Raw genomic sequence first — 22,454 nt, forward strand, 5'->3', positions numbered from 1 at the left:
AAACACTGTCTTAGAGCAAAGGTGCAATATGCCCTTCTAAGAGCACACACAACTTCCTGTGCTGTTGCATTCTACACCACTGAAGCTTCCAGATACTCTTCAAGATCAGCCTATTGGAGAGTTCATTGCAATAGTCCACTTGGGAAGTGACCAGGGCACGAGTAGCTGTGATCGCAGCCTCGCGATCCAGGAACAGGTATAAGTGGCATATCAGAAAAAATGTACAAAGGCCATCCACACCACAGTACCACCTACTCTTCAAGCAGAGTTGGGAGTTCAGAATGGCACAACCAATGCCATTAAACTCATTTTATTTGCCATATAATAGCTCCAGTTAACAACAGCTCTAATGTGCAATAAATGACTTTGTCACCAGTACAACAACTTGCTCCAAGAAGTTAAAAATTTAGCTGATATGTCACAATATTGCTTTATCCTTATAAAATATTATATACATTCTGCCAAAATATATATTCAGGCATTACAATATGTTAACCATCAAGTTCCACCTTATTTATATTCTGGTATTACTGAATGAAATAGTAATCATTAACTAATGCACCACAGAAAAAAGATTTATTATCTTTGATTACTGGAATTAGGGATTATGCTGAGATGAGTCATTCCTGCTGTGACCACCTGTCACATTGTTTCCACCTGGGAAGACAGCCTGGCTCTCTGTTACTTTTCTGCATCTCCTGACAAGAGGCCATTTCTGATGTGAAAGGCAAGGCGTACATTTTGAATATGGGCAATGTTCCATGAAGTTAAAAATGAATAATATTTGATTTTTAAATCCAGAAGATTGACGTCATAAAAATTCATGGACATGTGCAGAAATGTTTTTAGTACAGTATTACAAATACAGTAAGAAATTTCTTCCATCTTTTAGTATATCTAGCCATATGCTTCTGCCCATTTTTTAATGTACAAAATGCTCACTGAGTTTTGGGTTCCTTTTCCAAATAAAGTACCAGAAAGATACTTACATTTTATGCAATCTTCTGTAGCAGAAAATGTCCTTTTAGTGAGACCCAGAAAGTCCTTACTGAAAATACAGGGAGTAGCAACAAAGCACATCAATTAATCTCTGTAGAGCTTGCATAGTGGCCTAAAGGTTATAGTCAATTAAAAAATAAATAAAAAGATAAATAAAGTTCTGAGGCGTCAGTCCTCGTAGCCAATAGTGCAAAATAGGGAATTTTATTGCATGCTGAGTACGTTATGCAAAAGCGATCCAACAAAATTACATCTATGACATTCTTCTTGATCAAATAAGAATATCGTGGCTCATTAAAATGCAGGAAATGGAATGCACTTTTTGTGGGTAATTCAACTTGCTCCTGAGTGTGCAGTTGTCCTGGAACAAAAGATTGTCATTGCTCTTGCATATCCTATAAACTGAAATTGCTGGTGCACAATACAGCAGCAAGTATTTTCAAGCATGTTATTTTCAGTCCAGTTGACTTTAAAATGGCAGCAGGAGGTTAGTCCTCCTGAAAGCAAGCACCAAAATAACTATAGAAACTGTCACAGGTCCTTTTGACGTCACCAGTCCTTTTGAACATTCACGCTCAGAAGCAGCATAATATTTCTATATAACCTTCTGATAGATGCATTGTTAATTTTCCCATAGTACTTTTTGCTATACCTCTTGATCTGCCACTATTCTAGAGATTTCCATACATTTTATCTCCTCCTATTCTTGATTTAGCTTCTGTCATTTAATTCCTCTGAGATACTCTTATATCCTTTTATTAACTCCAAGAATGTTTGGTGTTTTTTAATATGTTAGAGGTGTTATATTCTTTCCAGAGTAACATTCCGCTCATATTTATTTCTATTATAGAATAGAGCTGGAAGGGACCTTGGAGGTCTTCTAGTCCAGCCCCCTGCTCAAGCAGGAGAACCTATACCATCTCAGACAAATGTCTGTCTAGCCTCTTCTTAAAAACCTCCAGTGATGGAGCACCCACGATTTCTGGAGACAAGCTGTTCCACTGGTTAATTGTCCTCACTGTCAGGAAGTTTCTCCTTAAATCTAGGTTGTTTCTCTCTTTGGTCAGTTTCCAACCATTGTTTCTTGTTCTGCCCTCTGATGCTTTTGTGAATAATGTGACCCCCTCTTCTTTGTGGCAGCCCATCAAGTACTGGAATACTGCTATCGTGTCTCCCCTATTTCTTCTTTTCTTTAGACTAGCCAGACCCAAGTCCTGCAGCTGTTCTTCATACGTTTTTGGTCTCCAGGCCTTTGATCATCTTAGTTGCTCTTCTCTGGATTTTTTCCAAAGTCTCAACATCTTTTTTGTGATATGGTGATCAAAATTGGTTGCAGTATTCCAGGTGTGGTCTACTATTTTCCTTTACTTAATTCCCTCCTCTAGGGTCTTAGCTTTTCTCTTCCCTTCTTGCCAGATTCCACTCTCTCTACCCAGCAATCCAATCTATGTAAGGCATTCTGCTCTGATTTCCCATATCTAGTACTTACTCAAGTCTTTGCCTCCTTAGCCAATCCTTTTTAATATCAAACAGTTAAGATGGAATACAGTGCAGAATTTAGCAACAGAACTCTTTGGAGGAAAACCGTATTTAAGAGACAGTTTCAGTATTGACAGTCACAACTTTAGGGATATATTCAAACCATGAATGGCAGATTACATGAACACCCATGCTCAATTTGAGCAAAAGTAGGGTGGACAAAACACAATTCCTAATTCTTCTTATACAGTGTATACACTACTGTTATTCCTTTTTCTTCCCCCGAGGGTTGGGAAAAACTTTAGAATTCTCCTGCTGTTAGGAGAAATTACTGGAATTGCCTCTGCTATCACTCATTCTTTCTTCCCAAAGGAGCAAAGAAGGATGGGGCAGTATGAAGAAGAAGACTAATACTGTATTTTTAAGTCTTAGAGAATCAGGGTAGTTTAAGGCAGTGGTTCTCAACCTTTTTAATGCCGCGACCCCCAACTGGTCGTAAGTCGAGGACTACTTAACTGGTGCAGTACCGTTTGCAGAATGGGACTTTTGGCGGGCTCAGCAGGGCAGAGACAGCCTGGACAATTCCTATTGGCTTTTGAAAGCCAATAGAATTAGACTCTATTCAAGAGAGTCTATTCTATTCGCTTTCAAAAGCCAATAGAATAAAAGGGAGTAGCACAGCTAAGGAAAAGGGGGGAAAAATGGCGGACTGCATTGTTTGGTGATCCCCATGAAATGGTCGTTCGACCCCAAATGGGGTCCCGACCCACAGGTTGAGGACCACTGGTTTAAGGCAAGGAGAGCCAGGTTCTGATCCATCCTTAGTCATGGAAGCTCACTGGATGACTTTGCACCAGTCACTCCCACTCAGCTCAACCTACTGTACTTCATAGTGGTGTTGTTGTGTGGAAAAAGCGGAAAAAACATTATGAATAATGTCTTGAGTTCCTGAATGAAACACAGGGTGTAAATCAAATGAACAAGCAATAATGCTTAATATTTTAAACTCCTTGAAGATTTCTGACAATATAGTAATGGGGAAGGGGATATTTTCCACACAATTACTTTAAGTTTTATTGAACCCTATCTTAGATGATCAACTTGGCATGAGTGAAAATATGTATTTTTCTTCAAATGTTTGTAAAAGTATTATAACATAGATTATTATTAGTTTGCATTTTGAATTTACCATAAAAGTTTCACAATTTCAGAAGTTTAAATAATCTGAAACAAGATGGTCTTTGAAATATAAAGGTTACTTTTAATATACCCATGATGTTCAAACCATGATACTTTTGCTTCTAATGTTTAGTATTTCTAGTTGATTAAAAATTCATTTTGGGAGAACTTTGCCTTGAAAATAAGGCAGGAAATATTTGCTGCACGTACTCAGTAGATACTTGCTGGGACTTAATCTGTCAAATTCAGATTGATTGATTTGTCAAAGCAAACTTTAACTCCATGTCATGCTTCAATATTTCCTGAGGCCTGCAAGTTATGTAAAATAACTATTTTCCAATTTTTTCAACAATTGAAATTCAGCAACAGCTAACTTTCCTTACTGAGAATTCAAATTCTGAACATGCATACAGGATAAATACAATGTAAAAAATATAAAGACAGTGTTGTGGAAAAACCCATTGAAAGAAATGAGACAGCAACACAAAACAATAATTCTTACTTTAAGATTCAGAGGTTTATTTCAGCAATAATTTGGAATATAGACGAACATCATAACATCACATACATTAGCAACCCATTGCAATGAGGACCAATGATATAGCAGATCCAGCAAGGACGGCTATTGGCCAATGGCAAATCAATCAGTTCCAGTCCCAACCTCTTATACCCTTATATCCTAAAACCAACAATAAAAAATGACTAAAATAACATTTAAAATTAAGTGTTGTTATAACCCCTAACATTCATATTTCATGCTATATAATTCAACAATGCAAGTGAATAATGGCATGTCACAGAAGAAGTAAGGTTTGCTTCTAATGTTGTTCTTGGGATGATACTTAGAAATAACACTTGACAAAGAATATTTATCTTCAATATCCAAACAGCCTTCACACTGAGAAGGAAATCAACTTAACCAACTGCAGGCCAGCATGAATATTCATATTTTCAGCAAATAATGTCAGCATCTCTATATCACTGACATCATATTTTCCAAGCGATGATAGGTCACCTTATTGTTAATTTCATACATGGACATAAGTAATAAACATTCAGAGCATTCTTCTTAATGAGGCCATCTGGTGCTTCCTCATAACTGTGTAATGTTTAAGCTTCCAAACAAAATCTAATGGCAATAATACACAAAATCCACTGACATTTACACTGAGGAAATTTACAGCCAGCTATTAGCTTAGAACAAATGTATCTGCATGACAACTAGTGGTATAAAGTCATTAGCTACCTGGGACAAGAATAAATAACTACTTTTGACCCATGCCTGTTCTATAGAAACCATTAATAATCTAATGTTGGAAATACTGAGCAATAATTACTCCTTGAAAAAAATTCTTTGTTAAACAAAATTATTTTGATATGAAAACATACTGTTTTTTAACATTTTAAGTCTGCAATCTTAAGAGGAAAACTTATTCGATCCCCAGCTGATTTTGTACGTTTGCCCACTGACAAAGAAATGATCAGCCTATAATTTTAATGGTAGGTTTATTTTAAGAGAGACAGAATAACAACAAAAACATCCAGAAAAGCACCTTTCAAAAAAGCTATAAATTGATTTGCATTTTAATGAGTGAAATAAGTATTTGATCCCCTATCAATCAGCAAGATTTTTGGCTCCCAAGTGTCTTTTATACAGATAATGAGCTGAGATTAGAAGCACTCTCTTAAAGGGAGTACTCCTAATCTCAGTTTATTACCTCTATAAAAGACACCTGTCCATAGAAGCAATCAATCAATTAATCAGTTTCTAAACTCTCCACCATGGCCAAGACCAAAGAGCTGTCCAAGGATGTCAGGATCAAGACTGTAGAGCTACACAAGGCTGGAATAGGCTACAAGACCATCGCCAAGCAGCTTGGTGAGAAGGTGACAACTGTTGGCGTGATCATTTGCAAATGGAAAAAACACAAAATAACTGTCAATCTCCCCCAATCTGGGGCTCCATGAAAGTTCTCACCTTGTGGAGTTTCAATAATCATGAGAACAGTGAGGAATCAGCCCAGGACTACACAAAAGGATCTTGTCAAAGATCTCAAGGCAGTTGGGACCATAGTCACCAAGAAAACAATTGGGAACACACTACGCCATGAAGGACTGAAATCCTACAGCGCCCACAAGTTTCCCTTGCTCAAGAAAGCACACGTACAGGTCCATCTGAAGTTTGCCAATGAACATCTGAATGATTCAGAGAACTGGGTGGAAGTGTTGTGGTCAGATGAGACCAAAATCAAACACTTTGACATCAACTTTCTTCTTTTTTTTTAGACTAGCCAAACCCAAGTTTGCAGACGTTCTTCATATGTTTTAGTCTCCATGCATTTGATCATTTTAGTTGCTCTTCTCTGAACTTCTTCCAAAGTCTCAACATCTTTTTTGTGGCATGGTGACCAAAACTGGTTGCAGTATTTCAGGTGTGGTCTTACTAAGGTTTTTATAAAGCGGTACTAATACTTTGTGTGATCTTGATTCTATGCCTCTGTTTATACAACCCAGGATTGTATTAGCTTTTTTGGCTGCTGCTGCACATTGCTGGCTCGTAGTCAAGTGATTGTCCACTAGGACTCCAAGGTCCTTCTCATAGTTACTATTTTTGAGCCAGGTCTCACCCAGTCTGTGCTTATATCTTTGGTTTTTCCTGCCTAAATGTAAAACTTTGCTTTTCTTCACATTAAAATTCATTTTGTTGGATAGGGACCATTGTTCAAGTTTGTCACTATCTTTTTGGATCCTGAGCTTGTCTTCTGGGGTGTTGGCTGTTTCTGCTACTTTGGTGTCATCTGCAAATTTGATGAATTCCCCTTCTATTCCCTCATCTAAGTCATTTATGAAGATATTAAAGAGTACTGGGCCTAAGATGAAGCACTGTGGTATCCCACTGCTTACTTCTCTCCATGTGGATGTAGTACCATTGAGGACTACTTGCTGAATACTGTTTGTCAGCCAGCTACAGATCTATCTGGTCGTAATGTTGTCTATCCCACCTTTTTCTAGCTTACTAAGCAGCAGTATTATATGTTCCTTATCTAACATATAATTCAAGATGTTACTAATGCATTATGTTAATTCCAATTGTCATTTGTCTCAGAAGGCCAACAAATTTGAAATTAAGTGCTTAATAGCCATGCAATATAAATAATCATTTTTCCTAAGCCTCATATTTTACTATGATTTAAGAGTAACAGTCACTCAAGTATCAGATGAGGCAGGAGGTGTGCAAGCTATGACTGAAACAATTCAGCTACTCTAATCACTTCCTCAAATATTCCACTGATGAAATTATGTCTAATGTATGCTCACAGGGCAAAATTCCTTAGGCAAAATGAGTACTTTTAAATCTTAATTGTTCATTAAATCAACACTAATGTTCACAATTGACTCTCATCACCAAAGTCTCAACAACAATTATATTTCCTGGTTTAGAGGGAAAAAAAGGATTTATTCAAAAAGAAAGGAAGGCAGGTATCTCTAGAGTACAACTGCAAAATGATTTCACCTAAATCAGGTTTAGGAACATCTCAAATTTCCAGCAATTTCCTAAAACAAGTTTACAATAAAAAAATAGAAAAGGGGAACTTAATGAATCAATAAATTAAAAATCAATATAACCGTAAGTTTTTGTGTACATTAAGAAACAGAGTAGCCAGAAAATAGATGAGCAAAAAAAGAGATGAGCTTCATTTCAACAAGTTATAAATACTTGAAATGTTTTCTCTGTATTACAGAAATTCTAAATTCATACTATATATTAACAGGACAAACTTGTATATGTGAGTAATCTCTCTAATTTTTTCAAATCTATTATTGATCATTTCTTTGGGACAGCCATGAAACTTGCAGCAGTAATTTCTTAAAAATTTGTGTTATATCATTATGTATGTCATTATTCATAATGATCCCAACATATATATAATTTTGAAAATATACTTTTATTTTATTAAAAAAATAATAAAAGACAAAAGACCATTTTAAAAAAAAAGGAAGAAAAAGAAAAGCCGAACAAGAAACAGACAAAAGAGCAGGGAAGACATTTTCTGGCTATCTGGATCCAAAACTAAAGGATTAAGAAAAATAAATTCCAAAATTTTTGAAAATTGCTAAAATATGGAAAATGTCCAATAAAAATTGAAATCAAGTAAAAATAAAAGTACTTCACTATCCAGAGACACACTGTGTTTCCTTACAGAAAAGCATAAGTTAAAGAAAATAGCAAAGAGATCAAAGGAAAAAAGCAAAAGAAGTAGGGGGATGAAATAAAGTAGCATTCAGCCGGCCAATTAATTTTTAAAGATAAAAAACAAAGGCTTTGAAAGTGAAGTTAAAACCCAGGTTTGCTTATGAGAACAATCTGCTGATAGGAAAAGGTGGAAAAAAGACCAATGACTTTCCGGCTGCTCCCACAGGGAATTGCAATCTTCAAAATTCCTCTTCCTGAGTGAATCCACAGCCATCTAAAAGTCAGCTTAGGTCATTCCTAAGCGCCCCTGTTCAAATCCAAGGAGCAAGACTGCCAAAAAACCAGCTTTGGCAGAAAAAACAGTAGATTATGGACAGGAGACAAAACTCTTCCTACAGATATCTTCGGGAGGAGTCCAATTGCAACATATATCTCTTGAAAGTTATTGTGGTTTAAGTACATTCTTGGGTTCACAGATATATAGAATAATGAGAATTTGGTCAAATCAAATAAGCCAGAAAAGTAACGGGTGCTTTTCGAGGCATCAGATTCTTGTTTTAGGATTACTGTAAGTGGATTTTTTTTTAAAAAAAATTATCCCATCTTTATTAGTTTTATAAATAACTCAAGGCATAACAACCCTGTAAGGTGAATTAGGATGAATGAGTGTGACTGACCCAAAGTCACACAGCCAACTTTCACGTCTAAAGCTGAACTATAACTCATTTTCCTGATTTCTATTCTGGTGCCTTAATCATTACACCAATTGATTCTCAGTTTGCTTTGAACACATTGTACAAATTTATTCTATACACTTTCATTAGGCAAAATTTCTTCCAGATATTTTTTTTATTAAGTGAGTGAAGAAACTGCACCTTTTCAATCTCTTCTTAGACTCATCTATTAATATCTCTTATCAGCCTTCCTGACTTGAAATAGTAACAAAAATGTAGTAGGACTCTTATCAAGTTTCATGTTCCTTTTGTTGTATCAGTAAAACTCTATTCAGAATTTAAAAATGAATACTCAGATTCATGTTTAATACAACTAAGATTCCACTTGACTTGGGCAGCTAACAATTTAAATTAATAATAATAATCAGCTGCTTCAAAAATATCACACAGAGTGATTACAAACAATGGCATGACAAAATAGCAACAATGGTATAGTGGAATATCTGCAAGAAATGCCATTTGCCTGAAAGCAAGAAAACAGACAAAGTAATAGAAAATGAAAAGGCTAAAGTGCTCTCAGATTTTAGAATTCAAACAGATAAGCACCTTCCACATATCATTCCAGACTTAACAAATGTCAATAAAAAAGATAAAAAGTCTTGATGGTGGATGTTGCAGTACCTGGAGACAGCAGAATAGAATAAGTGGAGAAAACCATAAAATACAAAGACCTGTAAATAGAAGTAGAATGACTATGGCAAAAGAAAACAAAAATAGTACCAATAGTACTATTCCAGCTAGCTTCTGGCTATGAATCCTAGCCCAAGACTTTGAATACATTTTACATCAACCTTTGTAGATCGCAATTTCTAAATTGCTGTATTAATATACATTCTGAAATTTTTCTCTAGTGCAAATCATGTTGATTCAAAAATCAGTTAATTACCAAGTCTGGGCTTGGTAAATTCTATACAATGTTGCAAAATTCTACATGGCTGCTGTCATGCTACATAACTGTGGCAAAAATTTGAACTTGGTTTCTTTGGGTACTCAAATGGATTTCTTTCAGCAATGTTTCAGCAATTATTGGCATTTAAATGTTACTTCCTTTTGCTTTGTTTCTTTCTTAATTCTGATTAAAATAAATTTACTTCTGCATGCAGACATACAGATGGAAGGAAGTGGTTTTTTTGAAATTCTGAAGTACTACTGCATTTTGGCATATGTTAATTGGAACAAGAGAGCTGGACAAATTTCAATCTACGTGTGCCTTTTTGTGATTAATAGGGGTATCTTTTATTCAAAGTCCTCCCTGATTAAGGTTTCTTCAAAACATTTGGCAAGCTTCCTTTTTTGGTAGCCAATAATTATCCCCCATTCATTTGTTTAGCCATATATTTCTCTCTGCCTCAATGATTTTGGCTCCAAATTGCATGATGTTCCAGAAGGTCCAGATAATCCTTTATCGGTATAGCATTTTCTTTAAGCTATTCTTCATTGGTTTGGAAATAGAACCTATAATCTTTGTGGAGTGTTACCTCATCTTTTTTTTTTCATACAAATACTTGGAGATTCCCTGACAGGTGACATCATTGGAGAAAAAAATCAGCACTGCTATAGAAGTACAGTATTAACTATTAGTAGTTAGATAATCTTGCTTGCAAGGGAAGAACTCTTCAGATTTAGCTCCTTAGCTCAAGAATGATTTTATAGGATGTGGTGGCACACACATTCATCACTTGTCAAAGAATTTCTAAAAGAAACTGGTTTTGCCAAATTGGTTTAGCCTGAATTATTTCACGAATTAAAGGAATCAAATTCAGCATCTTTTCTGGCTTTGCTTACTGTATATGATGGAGAACTGAGGCCCTCTACATGCCATGATCAATAAAATTCAGAAAAGGTCAGATGAGAACTAGTAGACCCAAATAAAAGATGATGTATGTTATTCTACTAAGAATTTTCCTTTTCTTTTATAAGATTCAGAGGAACCTTCAGAGCTGATTCACAAATAAGAAAAGTGATTCCAAATTTGTGTCCATTGCTCTTTCCTTAGGTATTTCAAAGCTAACCTGTAATTTCTGGGTGGAATGCTTATGACAGCACAAGTGCAAACTCATATGTGGAATGCCAGAAGACTATTGTTTGATGTGACAGATTTTGTCTAAGTAGCAGGAGAAACATCCCTGAAACTGATAGTAAAACCTCACAACTTTGAGAACGGAGAAATAATAAAGCACACAGAATTGGTGGCCAGAAACAAACAAAAATTAATTATATATATGAATTTACTATGCATTATAGAGTAATTATTCTTGTTAATTATAACACCCATTGTAGGGTTATATTGATAATTACTTAATTACATAAAACAGATGGATAGCAAAATGCTCCCAGATGGTGAGACAATAAAACAAGTTGACAACCTACTGCTTATAATTATAAAAATAATTATGGGTCTCAAGCTAATTATACATACTGGTTGAACTTCATTTTGCCATATTGTCTATATATACATAACCACCCACCACACAGATATACAGACATATCTCAAAAGGCAGATTCCTAGAAAAAAACCTCATCAGTAGAAATTTTTCCTTAACAAGGACCTTTAACAATTTTCACTATATTTTACTGAAGTTCTATCCCTACTTCAAAAGAATAAACTATGGCTTCCTTGAGATTTCTCCAATCCACATAATATTTTCTCACAATTTTCTGTCTGACTTTTCCTTGGACTAATAAAGGAAGAATCTTTCACTAATTCACTACTTAACCTATTGCACTATATAAATTAGTCTTTGCAGGATCCAATCTAAGTTGGTCACTGGGACCAAAGGTTTTCTCTTCCAAGCTTTCAGACTCATTCTGGAGCTCATCTTCAAGGGAACTTCTCTCTAGCAGAGTTTATGCTGTTCTCTGTGTGGTATTTATAGTGCCTGTTGTAAGTGACTTTTTAGATGTTGATTGGCATGTGTGGATGGCTGGCTTTTAAGTCATTAGCAGTCCTTTGCTTGTGCTGCCCAGCCCTTGCCCTCTAAGTACTTGATAGAGTGGTGGTAAATCAGCACTCCTGTTGACTGACCTGTTGACTGATTGAGGCCTGTTTCCCAGGCTTCAATCATTTCCTTGGTTGTTTTTGTACTTGCTCATCCAATAATCTTAATAGCTGCAAAGTTGAATGTCCTTGTCATTGCAGTGTGAGACAACCAGTGATTTTGGGTCTCCTTGTCTGATCGCTCGTGTTCTTACAATCTGGTGATTAGCTTTCTCCCTGTCTGTCCTACATAGTCACAGGGGCAATTCATGCAGGGGATTCGGTAGTTTACATTGGAAGTATCTCCCACCTCCAAAAGATCTTTACAATGCATAATTTATCCTCATATGGTAGCATTCTGGGCGATGTGCGATGCCCACTTGCAGATCTTGGAAGCTGCATTTTACAGTTTCCAAAAATGTTTTTGATGTATAGCAGGATATGCCATTTGGTTAGTCTTGTACCTTGTTTTTTCCTTTCTCTCCCCACAATGTTGCACAGACAACTTGTGACAAATAATTGTGGGTACCCACAAGAAGTCACAAGATACCACTGGCCTATCAAGTACTTAGAAGGTGAGGAGTGGGCAGCACAAGCAAATGACAGTTAATAATTTAAAAGCCAGCCATCAACACACCCCAATCAATATCTAAAAACTTTATAACTTTATAAACTTTATTGTCATTGTATGTGTATACACAGTACACACATACAACGAAATTTATGTGATACCCAAAGACCAGGTCCCACACACATAATCCCCAAACACACTCCCACACACCACAATTCCCCATCCCTAAAACCGCCCAAACATCCACCCAGCAGACCAAGTAATACTGTCCAACAGTTCACTGATTGTGGCCCTTTAGTTCATTATTAAGTGCAATTATAGCTCAGGGATAAAAACTATTCAGAAAACGTGTGGTCCGAGTTTTAAATGTTCTATATCTTCTGCCAGAAGACAACAGTCCAAAAAGATTGTAAGCAGGATGGGAAGAGTCTCTGAGGATGTTATGCAACTTCCTCAAATAGTGAGATTCGAAGATGTTGTCCAGGGCTGGTAGCTGAAGTCCGATAATATTCTGGGCAGTTTTAATAATTCTCTGTAGAGCTTTTTTGTCCGCCACAGAGCTGCTCCCATACCATGCAAGAATGCTGTATGTCAGGACAGTCTCAATGGTGCTGTGATAGTAGGACAGAAGTAGATGCTGAGATAGGTTTATCTTCCTGAGCATTCTCAGGAAGTACAGCCTCTTCTGTGCCTTCTTCACGAGCATGTTAACATTCATAGTCCATGAGAGGTCCTCCAAGATATAAGTGCCCAGAAATTTAAAACTATCCACCCTCTCCACCTCCTCACCATTTATGTACAATGGTAGATGTACATCTCTCTTCCTCCTGAAGTCAATTATAAGTTCTTTAGTTTTTGTGGTGTTAAGTGTGAGATTATTTTCATTACACCACAATGTCAGCCCTTGTACCTCCTTCCTGTAAGCAGTCTCATTGTTCTTATTAATGAGCCCCACCACTGTTGTATCATCTGCAAATTTAATAATTGTGTTGGTATTATACAGTGGGGTGCAGTCATGCATATAGAAGGAATAAAGGAAAGGGCTTAGTACACAACCCTGGGGGGCTTCTGTGCTTAATATCAGAGTAGAGGAATGGTGAGAGCCCATCCTTACTGACTGTGGCCTACCTGTCAGAAAGTCTCTTATCCACAAGCAAATCCTCTGATTTATACCCAAATTGGACATTTTAAAAAACAACCTGTTGGGTAAAATGGTGTTAAAGGCAGAGCTATAATCCACAAATAACAGCCTTGCATATGTCCCCTGTTGTTCCAAATGATTCAATACAGTATGGACAACAAGAGACATAGCATCATCAGTTGATCTATTATCCCTATATGCAAATTGGTATGGGTCCAAAGTAGATGGAAGACTAGCCTTAATATAGTTCAACACCAGCCTCTCAAAACATTTCATGACAATAGATGTTAAAGCTACTGGTCTGTAATCATTAAGAGATACCACTACTGTCTGCTTAGGAATTGGCACTATAATAGATGTCTTCAGGCAGGTAGGGATAGAGCACTGCGTCAGAGATAGATTGAAAATATCCGTGAACACTTCAGCTAGCTCTGCAGTGCAGTCCCTGACAACTCGTCCCAGAATTCCATCTGGCCCAGCTGCCTTCCGGATATTATTAACATTCTGGAAAGTGCGTCTCACATCAGAGATCTGCAGTAGAAGTGGTTGTCTATCGATGCTAGATGTTAATGATTCACCATCAGTGGTAAATGCTGGAATGATGGTCGTTCCTGTGTCCACCCCAAAACGGCTGAAGAATTGATTTAACTGCTCAGCCAAAGAGTCACTACTCCCAGGCAAACTGTTTTTATTGCTTTGTCCTGTGATTTGTCGCAGACCTTGCCATACACGATCAGAGTCTGAGTTCTCAAAAAGATGTTCAATCCTCCATCTGTATGTAGGTTCAGCGTCCTTGATACTCCTTTTCAATTTAGCTGTTGCCTCGCTATACTGTAGCGCATCACCAGAATGAAAAGCAGCATTTCTTGCTCTTAATAAAAGACACACTTTTCTATTTATCCAGGGCTTGTTGTTAGAAAACACCCGTACTTGTCTGGTGGTAGTGACAACATCAATGCAGCTTTTAATGTAAAACAGTACTGTTGAAGTATAAGTGTCAATATTGTTCTCCTCAAACAGTGCCCAATCAGTACTCCCAAAACAATCTTTAAGTTGCTCCGATGCACCCACTGGCCACACTTGTATTTCTCTAGTTGATGGTCTAAAAAGCTACTTACTACAGGCTACTTACTATTTTAAATATCACACAAAACAGCACACACTCTCTAGAAAGAGGTTCCCTGAAGATGGGCTCCAGCATGAGTTCAAAAACTTGGAAGAAAAAACCTCTGGTCCTGGTGACTCAGATTGGATCCTGCAACATTATTCTGCGACATGTATATTCACCTTCATTTGTGAAATTACTCTTTGAAAAAGTAGAAATTCCTACAGGAGGTAAGTATCCATTCTTCATTCTTGGAATAAAAATCAAGCTCTTCCAGATGACCATCCCATATATTACAAATTTCCAAACATATTGTTGTTGTTAATTGCGAAGTCGTTTCCGACCCATCGCGACCCCATGGACAACGTTCCTCCAGGTCTTCCTGTCCTGTACCATCTTCTGGAGTCCATTTAAGTTCACACCTACTGCTTCAGTGACTCCATCCAGCCATCTCATTCTCTGTCGTCCCTTTCTTCTATTGCCCTCAATCTTTCCCAGCATTAGGCCCTTCTCCAGTGAGTCTTTCCTTCTCATTAGGTGGCCAAATGAGTTTCAAGCCAAACATATACTGCTAGTTAATTATTGAATTATGTAAAAAAGCCAATTATATAAATAGGTTGGGGTGTACATGAAATTAAGAAAATGTTTTGCTTTGAACTCTGTAACAAATCAATGCATTCTGAAAGAGTAGGCACATTCCTTTTGGGTTAGTCCAGGGGTGTCAAACTCGATTTCATTCAGGGCAGCATCAGCATTGCGGTTGCCCTCGGGAGGGCGGGTGGATGTGGCCAGGGTGGGTGTGGCCTACTGGGTGGTGTGGATGGAGTGGGTGTGGCCTACTGGTGGGCATGCCAGCTCTACATCGTTTGATTCAAGGGTATCTGTGGGGGCCTGGGCAAGAGTGGGACAGATCTGAGGGTCTCTGGCAGAAGGGGGTGGGACCGGGGCAAGTGTCAAGGCATGGTCCACTGGAGGAGCCTCACTGCCTGTTGAAACCCCTCCACCGGAGCCCATCAAGCCGGATATGTGAAGTAGGCGAGGGCCATTTGCTGGCCACTTCCAGGCGGTGGTGCATTTCTTCATTCCTCACAAAGGGTGACACTTCCCCAGCATGCACCCAGGGGGTGGGGCAGACGCAGCAGGGGCTGGTTCCTCGCTGTTTCCAGATGGCCTTGTGGAGCTAAGACTGAATGCGTTTCAGCATAGATGGCCACCCAAAAATTGTACATTGGCTCCCGGCCAACCTGGGCCAGAGCCAAGGCAGTGGGGGCCGTTCCCTCACTGTTTCCAGGATGGCTTCGCAGGCCATATGAAACCATGTCGCGGGCTGCATCTGGCCCCCGGGCCTTGTGTTTGACATGTCTGGGTTAGTCACTGCAGGACAAACCAAATCTCAGAACATTTTGGTCTTTCCAGTTTTGGAATCCAGATATGTAAGTATGGCAAAGCTGATGCATGCTACCCCTTCTCTTTCTCCTGCAGCTCCCAGCATGACTTGTCCTACTGTTTCACCTACCCATTCCCTATTTTATCAGTGATTTCCTTTCCCTCCTTCCCCTCAGCTGCCACACTTGATATCCCCACTTGATATATCCTACAGGCTCACCTATTCTCAGACTTCCCACTGTCTCTGTTTGTTTGTTTGTTCGTTTATACTAAGCAAGTGAATTTATATACATTACATAAAATAATTATATTTAAATTTATAAAACAAATCTGAATGACTAAACTAGTCTCTACATCCATTAATATTCAACTTGGCGAGTCTCAAATTTTCAAAATTTGTGTGCATTTTTTAAAATCAAAGAGCAGCACTGCATAAGGTAAAAAGCATAAAAAATAAAAACAATGGATTATTGCAATCCAATTCACATATTGCTATTTTATTTTGTTTTATTGTTTTCAGCTTGTTTTACTAATACCAATGCAAAAAGTGAGTGAAGTATATACAAATATGTTGCTGAAAATAAATATCCATTTTATTCCTACCCCCCTCAAAATTAAAAATATGCTTGTATACTAAAACAAGTTTCTACGTTATACAAGAGGCAAGTATAGGAGCAAAAAATCACTAATATCCAGCAGCCGTGTAAAGAGATCCCAGTTAGTTAGCATCATGAAAAGCAACAGATGGCACACTTATATGCATTCCACATTTTCATCCTCAAAGCACATAGACCCATATACCACCTGGCAAGATGAATAAGGAATTAGAGAATGTTAAGGAGGAAAGGCCTACCAATAATGATTAGTCACAATGCCTAAATGGAACCTGAGGAGCAGTATGTCACTGAATACTGGTTGCTGAGACAGGACTGTGAATTTTCCAGGCACATTTGGCTGGTCACGGGCGGGAAATGGGAAACTGGGTTATACAAACCTGTATTATGATTCAATTGGGCTTTTTACAATGCAGAACTTCCAAATGCAGATAATCTATTTGATGTGATAATGGGGGAGAAGGGGATAGCAAGTGCAGGACTGGGATTTATCTTCCTGGAAGGATCAAAAGGGCCTAATTAAAGTTCCATAATGCAACTTTGCTTATTTTAATCTAATAAAATTATTCTCTATCAAATTCTAATAATAGAAAACCTGCAGCCTGTAGTTGTATTTTTTTATGGAATTTATAGAAAAAGATACAGCTGACTGTGAAGTGTAAGGGCATGAACATGAGGTTCAAGGTAATTAAGAAGCAGCCCAACAGCATTAAGGCAGTAAAGTCATCCCATCTGCCAAATTCTACATTTAGCTGGAACTATGCCTTTTGCTTGCTTCTGCTTTAGTTACCCACCTGATCCTTAGAGACTTGTTTTGATGGAGCATTTATGCCAAGCTTTTCCAGAGGATAGACAATCTGTCGTCTTGGTCGCACGGGAACCATGTAATGTAGGGCAGATGTCAGGGAATGGGCACAGGGATTCTGGAACTGAAGGACAACAAGCTATATTTTAGCACACAGAATGTCAGAAGAGTGCATCACAGATGTCTCTGCTTTGTGAATATAATAATCCTTTATCCCTTTGATTAAAACCCAAATTAGTACCTCCCCCTCCCTCAAAAATAAAATAAACACTCACATAGTAGAGGAATCGGTTGTAGTTAATTCCCTATCCTAATGAAGATAATTATGAGAGTAATTATATTACTATCTCTCTGGGAATGACAGATAAACAAGTGGTTTGGTTTATGGGATTTTGCAGCACAAGAAGCTTCCCCCAGAGGAATATTTTTCTTTACAGCAATCACAAGTCTTCTTCACCCAACCTTATTAAGCGATGATACATGCATACTCTTAACCTTTGCTTATTTTACAAAACAGATAAATGATGCTTTCATTAAAATGATAAATGACAAATGCAAATGAAATAGCATAAACACCAAGAAATATTCTTATGCTTACATAAATACAAAATAGGACATTGAATTGTAATGAATCCAATTACAGACTGTATACCATAGGAAAGCTATAATAATTAAAACAGCAATAATGTAAATAAAACATCTAGAGTATTTCCAAAATCTTTCTGTGCATTCACTAAAGCTTTTTTTTTTTGTTTTAACTTTTCAATCTGCTCCTAAGGATTAGGGAATCACACCTTTAGAATTTAAAGCAACGCAGAATTGACATTTCATCTCAAGGTGAAGAAATATAAGCAATCTGTCTGCCCGATCCAGGCAGGATATAATATTCATTATGTTAGCTGTTTCTTTGCCACTCATCTTGCAGTGAATGACTCTGGACATTTATTATAATTGGCATTTATTATACAGTAGCAGCTTTGAATACTTATTTTATAGCAAATTTCCTGCAGTTTTTCCTGCAGTTTTTATTTTATCATAATTGATTAAAAGTCATTATTCTTTTATCCATTTCACGAATATAGCTCGTACTAGAAATGCATATATTATATTTTTGTACATTGACCCAACAAAGTGAAGACACAATTAAAAAATAAAATTAATTTTTTAAAAACTTGCAGTTTACCTTGCCTTCTTCAGGCTGGGGATAAATAGGATAATAGAGGCAAGATTTGTAGGCTAACCGAAGTATCTCCTTCATAAAATGTTTGGCATAATGATGAAAAATTGGATTGATAGAAAAATGGTAAAGGTGGCCATGTTCTTCCTGCTGGTAATGACTGAAATAGATAAAATCTTCAATGTTGTAATGTGAGCGAATGTATTCGATATCCTGGAAAACAATTCAGGAAGTAGTTAAGGAGGAATTCTGAATCTCTGCATCAATACATCCTTCTGCCTGCATAAAAAGATAGGCCACTATTAAGAAAAACATTCATTTGGAAATTCTTTCTTTTCTTTTCTCCTCAGATTTCTCCTTGCAGTAAGAGGGAAACTAGGATCCAGACTATGTGAATTTAACTTAAACAAATATATATTCTTCTGCAGCATTATCTGCAGGTTGTATATATGTGTGTATAAAAACAGGAAGCAGGTGGATGTAAATATGATGAGGTTGCATGGATTTTTAAAAGGAATGGGATTTTCCAATCAATAATAATAATTACAAATATGAATACATACCATTTCATTTCTAATAACAGATATTCCAACAATTTGATTCAAAACCTCTGCTACAAATGCCTGAACTGGTGTCCCATCCTGAAAAAAACAATCAAGTTGGTACCAATTTTTTTCGTCTACTAATTCAGAAAATATTGACTGGCTGATTGGATTTCTATCCAGCTTTTCTTTCAAGAGCCCAAGGTAGCATACACAAACACACACACCCTTTCTGTTTTCCCTATCCAATGAAGTGAGGTGTTTCAGGTAATGAGAATTGCTTTAGCCTTTAAGATTTACTGCACATCTCAATCTTCAGACTTCTTGTCTACTGGAGTGTTTCTACCTGATGGTAAGTCTTGTACTAATGGCAATGCAAGTTAGAGATTGTGCTGATGTACTTATACACTACCCACAAGAGAATCAATACTGAAAAATTTCAGTCTAATTCAATGAAGAATTTAATATGCCTGCTTGGGCAGTTTAGTAGGGTCCATGCCAATTACAGAGTTCTTCCAGTATATCATTGCCTAAACTGTCTAAACAAGACAGAAGGATGATAATCTGAAAATGGAAATGTATTATCTATTCTGTTATCATGTTCAGATTACTATCTGCTAAGGTGAGGTTTAGTGTTATATAAAATGGTTAACTAATTAAAATGATCCATCCCTATGTAGGCTAATACAGTGGTGGCAAACCTATGGCACGCGTGCCAGAGGTGGCACTCAGAGCCCTCTCTGTGGGCACGCGTGCCGTCGCCCCAACCCCACCTCCCCCATGGCCTCCTCCTCACCAGCAGCCCCCCCCCCAGAGGAGAGTCACCTCTGGGAATGGGCCCCATAGAGCAGTGCAGCCAAGGACATGGTAGCTGGGCAGCAGGGACAAGACTCCACCCTCCCACCCTGTCACACGCATGATCCTGTGGGGCACAGGCAGAGGGCATGGTGGCCAGGGTGCTTCAGGGCTGCCTGGGCGATCAGTGGCAGGCCATGGAGGCAGTGGGTGGCCCTTTGGGCAGGTAGGGCAGGGGTGAGGCAGGGCAGGGAGGGTGGAGGTTGGAGCAGGGGCAGATCGGGCATGGCAGGGGGCAAAGCGGGGGTGGGGCAGGGGTGGGGCGGGACAGTTTTTGAGCACTCAATCTCTAAAAGGTTTGCCATCTCTGGGCTAATATATGATTTCCAGAAAATTCCAATAGATTTTTCAATTGATATAGCTGATGCTTTTACTGAAGTGCTAAACACCCTGTAGAACATGGAGCTGACATGACTATACTCGTGCTCTCTCTTGCATATTAAATTCTTTCAAATAGTCTAGACCATGATAACAAGTAGAACACAGTGAACAAAAACTCATGCTGTTTCAACTAAATATAATTTAGAGCTGTGGATGACAAAGACTTTTTTTTACTGTCACCTTTTATCTTTACAATGTCCTCTAACAGGAGCTGCTACATTCTGACCCTTAATAACAATTGATAATATGCACTACAGTTTGCTGTGATTTATCTGCAAGACCCTCTGAAAGTAAAGACATTTGCATTCATTGTGATTTGCATTCCTGGGTTAATATAGAAATTTCTAGAGCATCATCATCTTTATCTGTATTGGATAAGTTCCAATAGTTGAGTTTTGAAGCTATGGACAGGATGCTTGAACAAGTTTGACTAGAAATTCAGATGCTCACTTCTTGTGCAGTTTGACTTGTTAGATTTAGTAAGGACAAAGTTGTCAATTGGGCTCAACAGACCATTATTTCTTCCTTCAGAGAAACTGTTACCAGACTCTGAAAAAGAAAGAAAGCAACCCAAAATCTAATCTTCTAAGTTATGACACAGAGCTCTTTGAGTTCAATTTTAATACCCAGACTATTTAGTACCTGTAGTGGAAGAACAACTAAAACTTTCGCCTGGTTAACATCAATATGAGGATGACACCCAGCTTTATTAGTATTTTTTATTGAATACTGCTTGGAACTGATTGTATAATGACTAATAATTAACCTCATTCAGACAAGATAAAAACATTGTTCATTTGTAATCCATGTGCCCATATGAATGTGTTCAGTTTGTTTTGGAGAGGGTTGCATTATTCTGGAAGATCAGAGTATGCAGTCTTGTGGATGCTTTTGGAACTACTATTATAACTGGACACAGGTAGCCTTGTTGCTCAGAAAGACTTTAATTTGTTTAGATTGATATACTAGCTGCAATTTTTTCCGAGGTAGGACACACTGGCATCCACTATGAATATTCTGATAAGCTACAGCATAAACTAGTATGATATATTGTAGGAGCAGCTATTTTTGAAGGTGATTCAGTAGTTTCAGTTAGTAACTTGCATCTCTAGTTTTGACTATCTGTGCCTGGGTAATATAATTATACCATGCCAGTAATCCATCAGCAACATGCTAATTGCCAATCTATTTCCAGGCCCAATTCAAGGTTTTAGTACTGGTCTTTAAAGCCCTGAGAAGCCTGACTGCAGACAATCTAAAGAAAATTTTCCCCATTATATGTCTGCTTGGGCCCCTCAATCAACTTTAGAGGCGAAATGAAATGAAGTAGGTGACTGCAAGTAAGAGGGCTCGCTGAAGAATGGGATACTGCTTGTGGAATTTTCTCTCCAGAAAGGCAGATCTCCAAGTACATTAATGTATTTTTAGTGCAGCCATTGACATTCTTGTTCTCCAAGGCATCTTACTATTTTCTATTCAATCTGATTTATTAATTTCATATCATGTTTCTTTTTTAAAGAAAGAGTTAATTACTTTATAATCTCTATAATCTCTATTTCTATTATTAAGTGAATTACAAATAAATACAATAAAATCCATTCACTATTACCTCCCTCCCCCCAGTATTATTATAGCACTTACTGGATCTCTTCGTGCTGATAAGTAGTTATTTAGGTCATCCAATATGGCTACGTTCAATTCCAGGGTTTGGATTAGTCTTTTAATGGCAAAGACATCAGTAGATTTTGCTGCTCTTACACGAAAAGACCTGTTAAAAAACAAAACTAATTCCAACAATGATATCTACTAATGTTTAATGTTTCAGATCCCAGACTTGAATAGGCAATCATGATAAATAATGAACTTATGGTAATGATTTCTATAAAGAAAAAAGGAAAAATGGTTTATTTATTTATTTTGATTTATGTGCTCCCCATCTAATACAGAGGGAACTCTGGGCGTCTTACAAATATTAAAATTGCCAGACATTAAAATGATAGAACAATAAATGACAACAATTAAATAACTACAGTTAAAAGATGGGAAGGAGGGGAACACAAATTAGGATACAGGGTTTTCATATTAAAGTTGCTTTGAGAGCCCATTGCAATGCTTGTTCACAGGGAATTTAAACATATTACATCTCAGTGCACATCAACACTATAGATTTTCATCAGCCTACTATCTGTACCTTTTCTAATATTTCATTAAATTTCCATCTGAATCCTTGCCAGCAGAGATAGAAAACTCCTATTAGCTGACAATATAAATCTACTGATTTTACAAAACTATTCAATCTGTTTTCATCTTGCTG

At 37.5% G+C, this 22,454-nt stretch overlaps 1 protein-coding gene across 4 annotated transcripts in view; it reads right to left on the reverse strand.

Annotated features, from left to right (window-relative positions):
- The window catches only part of CFAP61 (cilia and flagella associated protein 61), a 139,442-nt gene that overhangs the window by 73,593 nt on the left and 43,395 nt on the right, over positions 1-22,454 (reverse strand). For all 4 annotated transcript variants that reach the window (XM_039325868.1, XM_039325870.1, XM_039325869.1 and 1 more), the window contains 4 exons: positions 21,782-21,908; positions 18,926-19,003; positions 18,369-18,575; positions 17,175-17,309 (listed from right to left, as the gene is read on the reverse strand). In XM_039325868.1, coding sequence (XP_039181802.1) covers positions 17,175-17,309; positions 18,369-18,575; positions 18,926-19,003; positions 21,782-21,908 — 547 coding nt within the window. The remainder of the gene's footprint in view (positions 1-17,174; positions 17,310-18,368; positions 18,576-18,925; positions 19,004-21,781; positions 21,909-22,454) is intronic.

The sequence above is a fragment of the Crotalus tigris genome, unplaced genomic scaffold (assembly GCF_016545835.1).
Source record: "Crotalus tigris isolate CLP2741 ecotype Arizona unplaced genomic scaffold, ASM1654583v1 scf7180000024339.11422700, whole genome shotgun sequence".
Taxonomy (NCBI): Eukaryota; Metazoa; Chordata; class Lepidosauria; order Squamata; family Viperidae; genus Crotalus; species Crotalus tigris.